General features: G+C 43.6%; 1 protein-coding gene across 9 annotated transcripts in view; it reads right to left on the bottom strand.

Moving 5' to 3' along the window:
* Positions 1–14,489, bottom strand: part of tle3b (TLE family member 3, transcriptional corepressor b) — a 37,305-nt gene extending 22,816 nt beyond the window's left edge. For 6 of the 9 annotated variants that reach the window (XM_049597066.1, XM_049597028.1, XM_049597037.1 and 3 more), the window contains exons 1-7: positions 14,052–14,489; positions 13,255–13,476; positions 12,498–12,598; positions 12,190–12,253; positions 9,003–9,047; positions 2,039–2,101; positions 423–527 (exon numbers count right to left, since the gene is read on the bottom strand). In XM_049597066.1, coding sequence (XP_049453023.1) covers positions 423–527; positions 2,039–2,101; positions 9,003–9,047; positions 12,190–12,253; positions 12,498–12,598; positions 13,255–13,278 — 402 coding nt within the window. In that variant the 5' untranslated portion in view covers positions 13,279–13,476; positions 14,052–14,489. The remainder of the gene's footprint in view (positions 1–422; positions 528–2,038; positions 2,102–9,002; positions 9,048–12,189; positions 12,254–12,497; positions 12,599–13,254; positions 13,477–14,051) is intronic. The other 3 variants (XM_049597046.1, XM_049597090.1, XM_049597076.1) reach the window with 1 other exon arrangement.
* Between the last annotated feature and the right edge of the window lie 1,932 nt (positions 14,490–16,421).

The raw sequence follows: 16,421 nt of genomic DNA, 5'->3' as shown, positions 1-16,421 counted from the left end.
AGTGAAGACCATATTGACAGCGCCATTGCAAACATTGCACACTTAAACAAAAACATAATAAACCACTGGAGACGGGGGCAAGTCTGCACAAGTGAGGAGGACATGGCACTGCTCGTTTGTATTCAGTCTGAACGTTCAAATGCCACAGACTGGAGGAAGAAAACGTTTGCAGATTAATACACTAAGCTACTCTTACTCCCTTTTCACCCCTATTTTCCTCCTGAATCTATTACCCTTTCCCAGGTTATCCTTGACATGCACCACTTCAGCTGAACCACATAAAAGGTAAAATAAACCCGTGAGCGTAACGCAGCTCTCTTAAATAGCCTCTATGTTTGCACTGGAGTGCCAGTCCTCCTGTATGCGTGCAGTTTTGCCCCTGTCCTCGGGTCAAATGAAGGAAGAAAAGGGGGTATACACACAGTCAGAGGCAGATTGGGAAGTCCACGTACCCCGATGATCGCATTTAGCTCAGTCATCGTCACCTGCTTGGCCCGTTCAACAGCCTGAGCCACCTGCTGTTGATGCTGCCGGACACACAAACACAAGGATTAGATTCCTGATGGAGAAGAATTCATTACACAAGACTGGAAACAGTACATATGTAGACCTGTACTGATGATATATCTACACGAGTCTACGAACAGGCACTTCAGTTTAAGGGGGAAAATATGCTTCATAATGCAGAAAACTAATTTAATCCCACTCACAGTCACAACAGTCCCATAAAAAGACTCTGCATCATCAGCACTGATGTACATAATAAGAAATCTCGTTGTAGGTACATTATAATATATAAGAACATGGGAGGTTTATGATTACCCAATGATCCATCAATCAGGATTAAAAATTTAATAAAGTATATATCGACCAATGAAGCGCAAAGTTCGTGCAACAGTGTTTGTGTATCCCTGAGGTGTAATTTAACACACACGCCATGTAGGAATTTACAGTTTTCCCAGAGCTGTGCTGTGCTATGAGAAATTAAAAGAAACCAGTTTAACAGAGACCTATTGTCAGGAGGCCTACACAACCAATTATAGTTTCCTACTTGTTAAAAGCATTTGCACACTTGTTTGTATGTTCTTTGCATGTTCAGTGTCACAATGCAGAGCAGCACTCTGAAGTCATGGCAGGTGACTCAAATAATGTACTTGTTTTAAGTTCATTTAGGACTGAAATACATGATTCAGTGCAGTTGTGCTGCTAAAATTGTTAAATCAATTACCCTTTAATGCACTGGTGTCAAACTCATTTTAGTTCATGGTCCACATACAGTCTAATTTGATCACATGTGAGCCAGACCAGTGAAACCACTGCATAAATAACAAACACTTTCAAATTTTCCCCCTTTCGTTTGATTTAAAGAAGTACATTTTAAAAATACGTATCCATTTCCAAAACACATGACAAATAGCCTGTGATGTATTCAGAAGAATAAGACCAATTTTAACAGTATATCACACTTCTTCCACATTTAGTCGGTCTACTACTCACTGTCATTAAATGTCCATTTTTCTATACACTTCCACTCCAGTGTAGTAATCCTGACATCACCACACCAAATTAAAGTGGAAGCTATTGAGGAAGCAGGTTAAATAATTCCCTGCCTTTCAAAACATTTACAAATAAGTATGCATTGCTTTTTCGGAGAACTGTATTCTGGTCAGCGTGGAAAAGTCTCTAAAGCAGTTCTTACATGAAGAAAGCTACTCACTGTACTTGCTCCTGACACCTGACACCTCTTAGCCTTCACAAGTGCATTAATATTAGGTGTGTAAAGTCATCCAGTGGGCCGGATCGGACCCTCTGGCGGGCCGGTTCTGGCCCCTGGGCTGTATGTTTGACACCCTTGCTTTAATGGTTCACATAATAGCTTAAAATCTGTATTACAATTATGCAATGACTGCATGTCTTGCACTCTTTAAGATGCCTTGTCATTGACTGGGTCTCTGCCTAAATGTCCTGTACACTTACTGTGCATAGTGAATGACATTATTCTCACTCTTTAAATGCAGCAGGATGGAGTGACACTCACCTCTTGTGATAAGAACGGCATGATCTGAGCCAGAATTGCATTGAGACGTTTGGCAATCTCAGTCTGTAGAAGAGGAGACAGAACATGTCAGAATGATAGTTCACTGCGCGCTACAGGCAACATCACAATCAAACAGTTAAACTACCTATAAAACAAAAGAGTGTGCATTTGCACACACACACTCACAGATATATATAAATGTTTGCAGTGTCCATCTGGACAGACCCTGTATTTCTTAACTAAATTGGGACCGCCTTAGAACAAATTTACTTCCCCCTCTCTCCTGCCTCCATTAGACTCAGGCCTTATTTCATTAGGAGGCTGAAATATGCTAATACCATCTGGCTGGAGAGACCATAATGAGGTCCATACTTCATAATTACGGACCATAGAGAGGGGGGTGGGGCACGCTGAGGCAGACAGGTTAACTCTCTGGTCCTATCTATCAGAGGCATCTTTGGTATCGACCACAGAATATTAGCTGGGAGAGTAAGATGATACTGCAGCGCTCGACGAACATAGAGCACTTTACAGCGCTGCATTTGGACAAATGGATACGCTGCGCTGCCCGCCTACCGCACTTGAATGTCCCAAGACATTTTGCCCAAACCCATTTCCTTTTTTAAAATCTGTACTTTCCACAGAGACAGGAGGAGGAGGAGGAGGAAGAGGAGGAGGAGGAGGAGGAGGAGAAGAAGACAAAAGTGGAAAGCAGAATAAAGGAGAAGGGGTGGGGTGTGGTTGTGATGAATGGTGGAGTGAAACGCTCTGATTTGACACTCAGGTAATGTAGTTTGACTGAAGCGGGGGAGGTGAACTAATTGATTCTGAGAGATTAGGGGTGGAGGCCCAGCAGGTGTGTGGGGGGTGAAGAGGTCCTTCCCGCCGTTTTATACGCTGCCGCATTCCACTCATTTTCTCCCTTAACCTTGTTTGACTGTGAAAGGGGGAGGGAGGAGAAAGAAAGAGGAAAAGGGGGGACAGGAGGTGCCGGTAGCCTTTTGCACGGCTCTCTGTTCATTTTTGGAGGAGGGGGGGGACAGGAAAAGAAGGAGAAAAGAGGAGGGGGACAGACCTTTGCTGGCCTGTCAGGAATTATCTCACAACCTCTTGTCTGACCTTAGACGCACTGTGCTTTCTCTCTCCATCCACCCTCCCTCCCTCCTCCTCCAAACACTCCTTCACACCCCTCCCTGCTAATCTCCACTACTCTCCTCTGTGCCCTCCCTCCTTCCTCCTCTTCCTCACTCATCTTCCTCCTCTTCTGTTGCTGGGGCAACGCTATCTGGCACGGCTGATCGTTATGTAAATTGGGCTGGGGCCCTGACCAGAACAGCCTGTAAAATCATATTAGGCGCAGCAAAGAGGCAGGTCATTAAATTGAATTTTCGGCCTGTCGATCTGATCGGCACGGGAAATTAATGAGGGATAACTGGGAGTGGGGAGGCAGGGAGCGGGCTGCACTGGGGGGGGTGAGGGGGGGTTGACACGGAGAGAGAGAAAGAGAAAGAAGAGGGAGGGAGCTCTACGGAGACTCATAAACCATCATCATTAGCGGGGGTTGGATACAATGACACACAGTAGGATTAGAGTGTTTCAGTATCACACCACTTCTCTGGAAATGGCTGCAAGGGGAGCAACATGGGGCTTGTAGGAAACAGCGGTATGCTGATACACTCAGCTATTAGAGCAACAACATTACAAACCCTCACCGCAAACCGATTCACAAAGAAAGGCATCCATTTGTTCGTAGCAAATCACCACTCAAGAGCCAAAAACATTCATGAAATTCAGGTGCACTCTGCCCTTTGTGTTGGATTGTTTAGTGCGATGTGATAAAAAAAACACACACAATTCTCTCAGCAGTTCATTGTGAAAGGCGAGCTGGAGCACCAGGTGCTTTGAGAGCTGAGATCATGTTGAGCTGCGCTCGCGTTTTTTTGAGGTTAAATGTTCCCAAACCCTTAGCTTCCTCTGAAATTTACCCCAGAGTCAAAATATTACTTTGGAGCCAGGAAATAAAACAATGGAACAGACTTCCTCTGCATCCATTTCTGTTTTTCTTTTTGTGGCCTAATTATTGTTGCCTCACATTTTACCTGTCATATCTCAACTACAGTTTAAGAGAATGTTAGAGAACGCATGAGTCACGCATCAACTGTGAAAGCCGTCAACTGAATGGCTGCCTTTATCAACTACATCTTGTCCTTCCTCTTCAGATCGAGTCACTGCACTCTGTTCAGACAGAGTTCACACATGTTAGGGAGGGCAAATGGGCACATGGCTTATTTACATGACTTTTCGCAGCCATTTGGCCGGGAAAAAAAACTCATAACACATCACATCCAATGACTCGCAGCACTCTTAAATTACTCCCGCTTTACTTTGGAGGCACTATTTTCCACAGTGCTTTTAGTGGCAGAGACAGGCACTGGAAAGAGTTTATTGTCACTTAAAGCCACTGAAAACAGAAGCCTTTGAGCCGGCAGAAGCTTTTCACTGCAGCTCCACAATTACAGGTACTCAGGGTTGTCTAGTAGCACCAGAGCCTGGAGAGGCTCTCTCTCCATTGCATCCCTCTGTCAATGGTGCATTGAAAGCCATTTGGCTGTTTGTCGCTCCAGGCATTAGCCCCCAAGTGGAGAGCAGAGTCTCTGACGAGGATTCAATTGGCGAGGAAACCAAGTGGCATATGATGATGGTGGTGGTGGTGGTGGTGGTGGTGGTGATGGGGGGGTGGGGGGGCTGTTTGGGAATTATCTTCTCAGCCAGAGCAGAGGAAGAAAGAGGCACTTAGAGGTATCTTGTTCATTACAAATGCATGAAGAATATTTTGCATGTGCATGTCATTCTATTTTCAGCTCATACACACAAAACTGAAGTGACATCCTTTCCTGCAGGGGAGCATATGGAAATGGGACGTTTTCTAACAGACTACATCCGATTTTAAATCACCATGTAAACAATATTTTTTTATACATCTCATTTTGAATTATGCAGCAAAGGTGCACGGATACACACAGCCACACCAACAGACAAAACCATCATCAGCTGGTTGCGTACACACACACACCAAGACACTAATTGTGTAACACTGCTCTACCAGCCCTTCTAGCCTGGCTATCAAAATAAAGCATGTCTCACAGCCTCCAATAACCTCGTCAAGCTCCCTTGAGAGTGAGTGTGTGTGTTCTCGTAGTCAGTTTGTTTTGGCTTAGAGACAGGTCGGCCATCATCACCTTGGCAAACAATTCCAGGAATCCTGTATAAATTATTCATTTGCACAAGCTCTCTTTCTCCCTTCCCTCTGCTCCTCCTCTCACCCTCTTCCTCCATCCAGGAAACGGACATGACTCCTTGATAAAGCACTTTCTCTGTTTCTCCCATTCACTCAACAAGTGAGGAAATGGATACACACAGCTGATACACAAAATGGCTACCTATGGTGCGACAAAAGTAGGCAGGCAAATACAATGGTATGATATACTATCAGTTAATGGTTAATCCTTCAATTCATGTCCCTTTCCCTTTCAATTTACCATAAGAGAGAAGTGAAATCAAAATGTAGGCAAGCATACAAGAGAGATAAACACGGACCACAACAGAGAACAGAGGTAGTGAAAAACAAAGCAGCCCCCACCACACCCACACCACAAAGTCAGCAGGGCATGTTGCTGAGGCAGCCTAATGAGCTGCGCTAATTAAAATCACTTATTGACAGCAAGCGAGGGTGATTACCTCCACCCTGCACTCTTTGCCATCATAAGAGACACTGTCAAAACAAATTACCCCCCGGCAACCGCACAGATCCCTTCGCTAGCAACCATTCAGCTCAGCAGCAGCGTCAGGGAAGCTGTGTGTCTGTTGGAACTTGAAATACAGTGTGTTTGTGTGTGTGTGTGTAAAGACACAACTACTGTTGCCATGTAAGGGATATGAGTATTTATTTATATGCGCATATGTGTGTGTGGTTTTTCGCCCATTCCCCTGCTTTTCAATCCAGCTTTGTAGCGATAACAACACAAAGTGAGTTTATCACGTCTTTTTTCACACTGCAATAAATCTTCAACACAAGCGAAGTAATGTGCCTGCCTGCATCCAATAATCCACCCTCCCTCCCTTCCTACCAATAACAGGGACAGCTAAGGGCTGTCTGTTTACCTCTCGCTGATGTCATCACAAACACTCGTTCACTAGGGAGGGGAGAGGAGGAGGAAGGGAGGTGGCAGGAGTCATGCATTATTCAGAGTGCTCCGTCGACTCCACCGGGCTTATTGATAAACAAAGGAGATGCACAGGAGAGGACCAGTCGATTAACCCATTTACCCTGAAGCCTTTCGCTCCTTTCCCCGTCTCCATCCCCCCTTATTTTGTCCACTGCCATCAGCATCCACCCACAACAACCAGCTCCACCCCCACCCTGCAACCTCCTTGTTGGTGATAAGTGCCTGACAGAAAAAAACACTCAAGAACAGAGGGCTGGGTGGGACTGGGGGGGCTCTAACAGCTAGTTAGCACATACACATACACAGACACACACACAGCATACGCCTACAAAAACCATCTACACCTGATGAATTGTGCAGTGTGCTGCTGTTCCAACTGGGCTACCCTCCCACTGATGCCATTAACCTTCTGGATCTGTGGGCCATGAAGCCTCCGCTCCACCTCTCTCTGTCTCTCTTTCTCCCCCTCTGACAGACTCCCACTCTCATACATCATATCACACAGCTAATGACACAAGGACCATCATTCACATCACATCGTCTGGGTGGCGGGGCAGACAGAGGAGGGGGGGGGAGCAATGAAAAGACATAAGGGCACGAGGAGGAGGAGGTGGGAGAGGAGAATCAAGGAGGCAAAGGTGACTGTGGGAAACAGAAGGCACGACAGATTCACAGAAAATGGAAATGTAAGTGTAGAAAGATAAAAGAGGGCCATCTTGAGATCACGCTAATCTTTTTTTCCTCTTTTCAAGTGAAGTGAATAAAAGATTATGGTAATGTCGGTTAATAGAAAAGAAAATGTGGGTTTCACTCGGCTGACTAAAAGGCCTCGGGTCAGATCTTTAGCCAAACAGAGTTGTTTTGTGGAGTTGTTTACAGGTGTAATCTGACTTTATAGAGGGGTGATGTTGTGCATTTAGGACTGTGGTGTCTACAGTAGCAGACGTCTTATCTTAACCACACCAGAAGTTAGCAAACAGGACGGCATGCACACTCCTTAAATTATGACCGTGCCTTCATAATGCTGTTATGTGACCCTGTAGTTTAGATAAAAAACACTGAATCTATCTGCAAACCTTGAACGGCAACCTAAACTATTTTCATTATCACGTGTCTCTCTAATGTTTCTTTTATTATTTATTATTGATTGTTTGGTCCATAAAATGTTAAAACAATAAAACAAAATGCTCACTGCAATTTCCCAGAAGCCAAAATGACATCCTGTGATCTTGGTTCATCTTGGTTAAAAAGGGCTCAATGTCACTGTTACTGGTTTCACGATTAACCACAGTTAAATTCCCTACAGTCAGTATTACCATTTCAAATTTGAATTATCATTAAAACTGTGTTTGACTACTGTGCATTGAAAAACTCGCAGCAAATACCAGAGTTAGCAACAGTCTACAAGACACATGTCCACATGGGGCCATTATTAATGTTAATGTATTTTTGAAATGGTTTTCATGTTTACATCAGGTATTGGCACTGTCATTATTTTTATGTTTACACAAACAAACGTACATAGTGCTGCTAACTTTGTGGTTTAAAACACAGCGAAATGACTGCATGTGTCCATCAGTCATTTCTTAAAACTGTCAGCACATTAATCAGCACTGATAATTCAGTCACTATAATCATGACATAAAAAACTGTCACACCGTTTCTATTCAGTTTCCGATTGTCTTCATGTTTAAGACACCGATCCCATCGGATGTTTGGTATTTCTTTCTTGATTACTGACCTTTAAAAATTATTCTGTCCAATCTTCTCTCAAATAATTCTTTCAGACACATTAAACCCAACGAATAACATGTTAAAGTGAGATCACTTATTTCTAACATACTGTTGGACGACTTCAAAACAAACAATAAAAAAAAACATACCTAACAAAGTCACTGAATAAAGTACATATTTCCATCCAGAGAAATATCAGAGCTCAGCTGACAGAAAGGCACTGCTGTGCTGGAGCCACTAAGCTTCCTGTATCTTACTTCGGGTGCAGTCATGGTGGTGCAGGGGGCTTTGAGCTAGCGAAGAGCATTGAGAGATGGTTTCCACAAACACTACGCCAACATGCCCTCAAAATGTTCAACATGACGGGCCAAAGATCAACTGGAAGCACACCAACAAAGATGCCTGATGTGAAAGGTGGTCACTATTTTAAAGGCTAAGACGATTTCGACATATCTGCGCCCCCACCCCGCCCTCTTCCTTCACGCCTGCAGACTACTGAACGGCTCCTTGGGTGGTGTAGAGGAAGCTGCGGATATTATTTGCCCTATTCATCTGTAGAAGACTTTCCACTGCAGCATGATGCCCAGTGCTGGGTGGCAGCTGAACTAATGAGCTTTTAGCCTGGCTGGCACTGGGGAGGCAGACACAGAGTAGTGCATATGTGCGCGCACACACACACACACACACACACACACACACATTCAGAAGGACAAACCACACAAAAACACATCCTCTCAGTCAGTCTGCCAAATACTTCACTTTAATCTTATCAAACCATCCCCATCAGGCAGCGTGCCCTTCGTGTTGTTTAGCCTGTCAGCATTTTCACTACAGGAAGCCAGTGTGTGTATGCTTCCTAAAGCCATTTAAGGATGAGGGTAGAAAGTAAGGTCAGGTATGTGTGTGTGTGTGTGTGAGAGAGTGTGTGTTTATATTCCTCAATCACTAGGGGAAAAAAACAGTGCTTTGGCTGTACACAGACAATCCCTGATATGGCTACATACCTGTTTGTGCATCTCAATGTTGAGGCCGTAGGACATCTCATAGTACTGTAAAACACAGGAGAGGACGAAACATTAATACATAATACAGTTAGCCTACAAACTTTGTTTCAAAGACTTTTCAATGATGCATTTTCATTTACACATTTACTCAAAGGAGTAAGACGCAAGATATGATCCCAGATATTATCCTTCATGGTATCTATGTGGGAAAACAAAATATGCATCCAAAGTTACTTGTGACTTTTCTCTGCTGAGGGACAGATAATTTGTAAGAGCAACAAAGCTGTGAAAAAATGTTGCTCGACTGGTATGACACAAAATATTCCATGGTTTGACCTTATTCCACAATATTTCTGCTACGCTGTTTACATGGGTAATGAAAATGAATATTCCAATAATATTACTGTTTACATGCCGCGCATACTCTGATTAACGTGCCCTAACTTGTCGTTTATGACGCTAAAATATAAAAAAGTGGAATAGCTGAAGCCGCTTCTGCTGCTTTGCTTCTTTTTGGGGATTTTTTCAAAGTTTTCAACCTGTGGTGAACTTACTGAAAACCTTCTTGAAAAGGTTGGTGTTACGATATTAGCGCGTATCTAAAACCCTGTTAATATCCAAGTCTTTCATAATGTTTAAAAGTAGGTGCGTTTCTCCCTCTGACCAAAATGTGGGCTTCTCTTTTGGACATGCATCTCTAGCCCAGCTTTGCAAGATGTTGGCTAGTTGGTTTGTGTACAACATATCCATGACAACACATGAAGCTGACCGAAAACGGGCAAGAGGCAGTGTGTCGCAAACTACAGTAAAAAAGCTAGTTGAGACGCATATTCCAAATGCGCTGTGTGCACCAGAGTGTGGATGCCAGACCCGAACCTGACAGAATAACAAATCAAAAATGTTGCTCGGGTTCAGCGCACTTGACAAGTTGCTGTGTTGTGCTATGGCCTATTCAAGTGCTGGAATTTGTCATTTACGCTGAACGCAACACAGGCTCCCTTCCAATTGAGTGTGTGTACAGCGCTATGCTGCTGTGCGTGCGGCGTGTTTGACTGTGTGTAACAGCAGCCTTTTGATGGCCGTTTACACACTGAAACCATGATAACAGTAACTATGTCAGGTAACAAACTGTGTCGGGCTCGGGTCAGATTTGGACTTAAAAGTCAGAAAGTCTGTCGGGGCCATTAAGAAAAAAGGCCAAACTTTCAATATCCAAGTAGAATATGCTGTTTACATGACACGTATCAAATTCAGAATACTGCCATATTCTGAGTAATAGTGAGATATTATTGTGTACATACAGTCATTGTTATTTGTCCTCTAAAGAGCACAAACAATAAAAAGGATAGGTATGTATTAAGTAACTTGTTGCAGCACAGGGGGTGAGTGATTAAAAACACCCTGACATTAACCACAGAGGGTGACAACTTCATGTTCTTTGTGCGGCGACAGCTGACGGACGATTGGCTACTGTTCTCATTTACTTCTACTGGGCACTGCCAGTCTTTGAGCTGAAACACTGTCTGTGGCTTCAAAAACAAAGGAGGACGCCAATACTACCACTGAATACAACATTAACTGCCTGTGAGAGCCAAAAGCCTGTGAGCCCACCAACAGATACAAACTAAAGCCGAGTAGTTTGTCTGTCTTGTTTATCAAACACATAGCAAACAGCTTCCATTTATTATAGCTACTCCCACCACCTTCTGGTTCCTCACAGGGAAAATAATATTTAACAAACGTACTGCTGCGTTTGGTTAAAGTCATTCCTTTCATGTACAAACAGAGATAAGCACGCACATACACAAACTGAGAGTGAGGTCTAAGTTACAACACTTGTCAGATAAAGATTGTTCCTTTTTCCACGCACACAGTGAAACTTTTACTGTGTGAGACAGAACCTTTGAGTCGGGTCGTCTCTGCAGAGGAACAGATTTGTTTTGTCTCTATTTGATCATCGGGGAGCTCTGAACTGAATGTGATATGTTTTAATTAGAGTAATGGAACAATTTAACCCCTTCACGGCTCTTTGATAGAATACAATCACCCATCTTAGCTCTTATTAGGTTTCAAGGAAAAGGCAGACGTGTAAGTACACACAACAACACAGTCGAGCTGAACTGTGGTTTGATATTGGATACTGACTTTTAATGGCATTATAATGTAATGTAACAGGGCTGCAACTACTACTTTATTCACTGATTCACCTGCTGACCTTTTAGTCTAAAATATGCCAAAAATGTGAACAAATGCTGATCACAACTTCCAAAAACCCAAGACAGTGTCTTCAAATTGTCTTGTTTTGTCTGGCAAACAGTCCAAAACCCACATATATTAAGTTTCTCCTCATAAAAGGCAGCAAATTCTCACATTTAAGAAGCTGGAACCAGCAAATATTTAACATTTCTGATTAAAAAGTGACTTAATCAAACTTTAAATAGTTGCTGATTCATTTTATTCTGGATGACTAATCAATTAAACTAGATGATACGATATCACATCGCCATCTTACAAAAGTCTGTTGCCTAATTTCAATTATTTTTGCGTTTTACTTATGCAGAGTTTTGCTTGACGGTACACAAAACAGTGAAACATGTGTGGTATATTTCACTGAGCATCTATCTGACTTTGCATGCATTTCCTATATTGTGATATTGACTCCAGCGACAGGGCCTGGCCCCAACATGTAGCCTCTTATCTTTATAGCTGTCCTCCCCATATCTGAGAAACCCCTGGGTGTGTCAGAAGTGTCTAACTGACCCCAGGGTTCACCTTGGGGGGAGTTAAAAAATACAGGAAACCCACTGATTCATGCACAAAATCAGCAGACCAGTCATTAACCCCCGGTGGGTCGTGTTGGGTGTGTGAGGGAGGGGTAGCAGAGGGTCATAAAGAGGACCCCAGGGCCATAGAGGGGGGTCATCACACCCCACAATCAATAGCTGTACATTTGACCCCTGCTAGAGTTTCAACCCCCCCTCCACACACACGCACACACCCCACCCTGCACCTTCTTATCCAACGAAAACAGAAAACACAGGCATGAGTCAACAGTACCAAGCAGGGACAAATGCTAACATGGCCTTTGCAAAACACCAGGGCTGCACCACCTGTGACTGTTCACCTGAGGCTAAAGGGAGGATACGGCATTAAATCAGATTCAGAGTTTTACAATGGCTGCTCTTACCATGACGTAGTGACGCTGCATCTCTGTCTTCTCATTGGCCAGTTTATCGTACTCCACTTTGAGACTTTAGGAAGAGAAGAGGAAATAAAACAATGCTTTATCTTAAGTTTGACATATGTTACATTCACTGAAGCACGTTCTTGATTTGGGTACGTTAGGTGAAGTTAAAAATTCAAAGCGTATATATTTATAGGTGTAACACCAGTGTAAACTTGCATGAAGTAACAAAAATGGAACAAGACAGTAGCAGCTTCCTCTTCCTATTCTTTCCAGGAAGCTATTGCTGTTTTCAGTAGGCTAGTCATTACCTGTGGTACTGGGCCTGCAGGAACTGAAATTCGTCTTTGATCCTGTCGCAGGACTCTGCCACTGTGAACTTGAAGCCAGGCTGGCCTGGCTGGTGAGGTGCCTGAAAAGTGCAAAGTTGGGAGATACCAGAGGTGTAAATAAGGCCCTCACAGTCCAGATATAGTCTCATCTCTCTCGCTGCCTCCTCCTCCTCCTTTGTAAAACTGTATGGTGCTTTTTTTCTTCTGCTGGTTTGTCCTCACATTTCCCCTGAGAGCTGACTGGCGGAGGAAAGAGCCGCTTTCACCCAACAAGATGTGCAATGACAGAGGCGGGTCACTTCATCCATCCTCAAAGTAATGTTACATGGTAGTCAGAGGTTGATGATGAGGATGATGATGAAGGAGGGGGTTGTAAAGAAAAGAAAATCATGCACAAAGTTGTGGTGTTTCGGTGTCTGCTGCAGAACAGGCTGAAATCACCTTTAAAATGACATTACAACAAACTGCACTGTGAAATGAAGTCAGCCTTCAGCAGGAGGTGATGATCTACTTTCCCCGAGTTCAACCAAAAGCTCTGATCTTGTCGCCAATAAACACGATCTCCCAGTTTTCTCTGCTGCCAGAGTGAAGCGCCTCAGCTGCACCGTTGCAGACCATAAATAGTAAGGTGTGGATCAGCAGCTCCACTCTGACGAGCTAATTAGGCTACTTTGAAGGGCGGTGCATTTGCATCAATTCACAAATACTGTGGTGACAAAGACAGCTCGGTACTTACCGGATGCCGGCCTTGTGGATACATATCGCGTCCTTTACACAAGGGAATCGGTGTGTTCTCTCTCCTTTCTCTCCCAGTGAAGGTGCGATGAAAAAAATCACCGCCACCCCCTCCCCTGTAGACGCAGGATGGCGGCGGACAAAGCCCTGCTCTCGGCTGCGAGGCTCACACTCAGACCCCGACCACTGGACGTATCACCCAGTCGGCCTCTCTCCTTTGTACCTATGCAAACAGAAAACGAGGCACAGCTGAGGGGCTGAAGCACTTTGGCAGCAAGCGACCGTAGGCAGCACCTTGGTTGTAAATCGACGGGAATTAAAGCTTTATGAACTTAACCGGACTCCACTTTCATCTCCTGCTTCACAAAATGACAATAAAATGTGTTTTTATCCTTTAAAATTTATATTTCTTTGCAAATATTTCCAATTTTCCTGTCAACTAATCTAAATCTGCCTCGATTTGCATAACACAGTGGGGGAAACAAGAGTGCCAGCTGAATGTGTTTGATCCGATGAATCAAATAAATCCCAAAGTTGAGACTTTTGATCACAACCTCAGCGACATGATGCTTTGTTTCTCTCGTAAATCTAACGAGTTGTCTGTCTTCCACAGAGGGAACAAGAAGAACACACACAACGGGCTTGTTTTGGTGGTCCGGGAAAAAAAGAAAAAGAAAAATCAGAAACAAGGAGCTGCTGCTTTCAAAGTCGGCTGCCATGAAGCCACACCACCACCAGCACCACCTCCACCACCACCACCCGTCTTGTTAGCGGCTCTCTTCATGTCGCCCTTTTTACCTTTGTCTGGTCTGATTCCTCCCCTCTCTTCAGCACAGGTAAAAAAAAATAGTATCCAGACACAGAGGCTTAATATCCTTCACTTGTAATCGTCACCACAGAGTGATAAGGGCGGAAAATGTCCGTCGCCGTCTCTATTTTTCACACACTTCTTCTTTGCTCCTTGAGAGTCCTTTAAAACCCCGGTGATCCCGAGGCGGAGAGCGTCTCTCCGTCCGGTCGGACGTTGTTGCAGGCATACAACTTCAAAGAATATTACATCCAGTAGTGTAGTGACACACCAATCGTCCAGTAAGTCCAAATATTATTTTTCGGGCGAGTAAAACGAGTTAATTTCTTTCTTTTTTTTTTTAAAATGTCGGCCGTTGTGAAATATACCACGAGCTCGCTGTCGGGTATACCCAGTTCCTCCGCCGCGCGCTGTACCACACACAGACTGTGCACTGACACGAGGACCTGACTGCCGCGAGAGGGCCCTGCACCAACCAATGGGCTGCTCCGAAGGAGTTTAGCAGCGGTGGCCAATCAGAGAGCGGCGTCCCCCACGTGGGGGTGTTCAGGGCAGCGGCGTTCTGATTGGGCCGCGGTGTGTGACCTCACAAGTTCGCCATTTTGGATTTGAAGTGACATTCGGTGCGTTCAACAACTTGTTCAAAACAAAAGGAAATAATTTATGTTTCCGCGCATTTTAACCGGCGTTTCTGCGTTTTTACAGTATGGAGATTTACCAGAGAGTTTTATCTTTAAAAAAAAATGCCGATTAAAACACTTTATGCTGGTGTAAACAAGAAAATAATCGATAGATAGGTAGATATGCAAATAGATATATGTATTTCATTGCTTTTTACTTACTATTTATCTGTTCTTACGCCAAGTTGGGAAATTCTTGTAGCAGCAGGTTATTAAGGCATTGCATAGGAGCAATATAATTACTAGAATGGATTATATATGAACCTTTATATATTCTATAAATATATATCTTACACTTACAGAATATACTATGTCACACTTTAAATAACATCCTATACTATAAAACACTATCAAAGTACTAGAAATACTACATCTAAAAATATTAAATGCGTCCATAAGATGAAATACTAGTATATGCATGAAACAAGTGTGCAATTTTTTTTGAAGTCTTTCTTTTTTGTGGAAAACAAGTGGCGCACACCCCTGCTTCATATGTGGTTCTTTTATTTTGACAACATTTCAGCCTTTGGGCCTTCTTCGACATCAACAGACAAGTCTTACTTTTAACATCCCCACTATAGCTGAACAGAATTTATCATTTTAATAAAAGCATTATCAGAATCAGCTTTATTTGGGGGGGAAATTATATGTACATATACAAGGAATTTGACTCCATTTGTTTTGTTGCTCTCCATGAACATACACAAAATAGATATAGCTAAAACATGGACAACAGAGCTTAACAAAGTAAACCTCTGACCATATGTGTAGGTATAAATGTAGGCTATATATTGAAAAGCAACAACACAATGAAGTTTGTAAACAGTTGTGGAAAAGGTGCTGTAACAATTACAGAATGATTAATGTAACAGGTTGCTCATGTGCATGTTGTGGGCGGATATATGCAGTGTACACAGCATTGGGCTGTAAATGTGGAATGTGCTTATAATATGTGAACAATTACAAGTGAAGCCGGTCTGACCCCGAACAATAGTTTTAAAATGTGAAACAGGAAGATCACACTTTCTGCTCTCAATTCGAGGAGAGGCAGAGCAGCCAAGGAAAAGAAATAAGTCCTGTTACTATGCCAAGAAAAATAGGAGCACATAGAAATTCATTCAACAGCCGAAGTGCGCAGAAGATGTGAATACCGCTTAATCTACAGCAGAGTGTCCTTTGAGTGACTTGAATTGATCGACCTATTTCTAACGAGACCTCGAGCATCTACAAGGTAGGCTACAACACGTCTGCGCGTGAGGATATCAGCCTATCAAGTGTTGCTCGCTATGCCCGGCCCCCACGTGGGTCCTCTTCCGCCCTCCTCGATGTGCTCTATCCAATGGCGACGCGGCTTTCTTCGTGCGCGGCTCGTGATTGGCTGAGGGTTGGAAAAGCTGTCAGTCAGGAGCCCTGGTTGTCAATTAAACCCACGTTGGGTACGGCGCTGACAAATGCCTGTGCTACTCTCCCTCCTGCCTGCGAATAGTGCCTGGAATGGCTGCTTAATTAGCTTCGAATGGCTTTTCCTTTCAGCTCAAACAATCTGTCACTACCATGTGGTAAAAAGAGCCTTGCATAAAACAAAAGCAGGAGAGGAAAAAAAAGCCAGTAGGGGCTAAATATCAGTTTGATTCCCCTCCACCCACCCACCACTCTTCAACCCCTCCTCCATGAAAACAT

The sequence above is a fragment of the Epinephelus fuscoguttatus genome, linkage group LG2, assembly GCF_011397635.1.
Source record: "Epinephelus fuscoguttatus linkage group LG2, E.fuscoguttatus.final_Chr_v1".
In the NCBI taxonomy this organism is placed as follows: domain Eukaryota; kingdom Metazoa; phylum Chordata; class Actinopteri; order Perciformes; family Serranidae; genus Epinephelus; species Epinephelus fuscoguttatus.
This window is presented reverse-complemented; position numbering and strand designations above follow the sequence as displayed.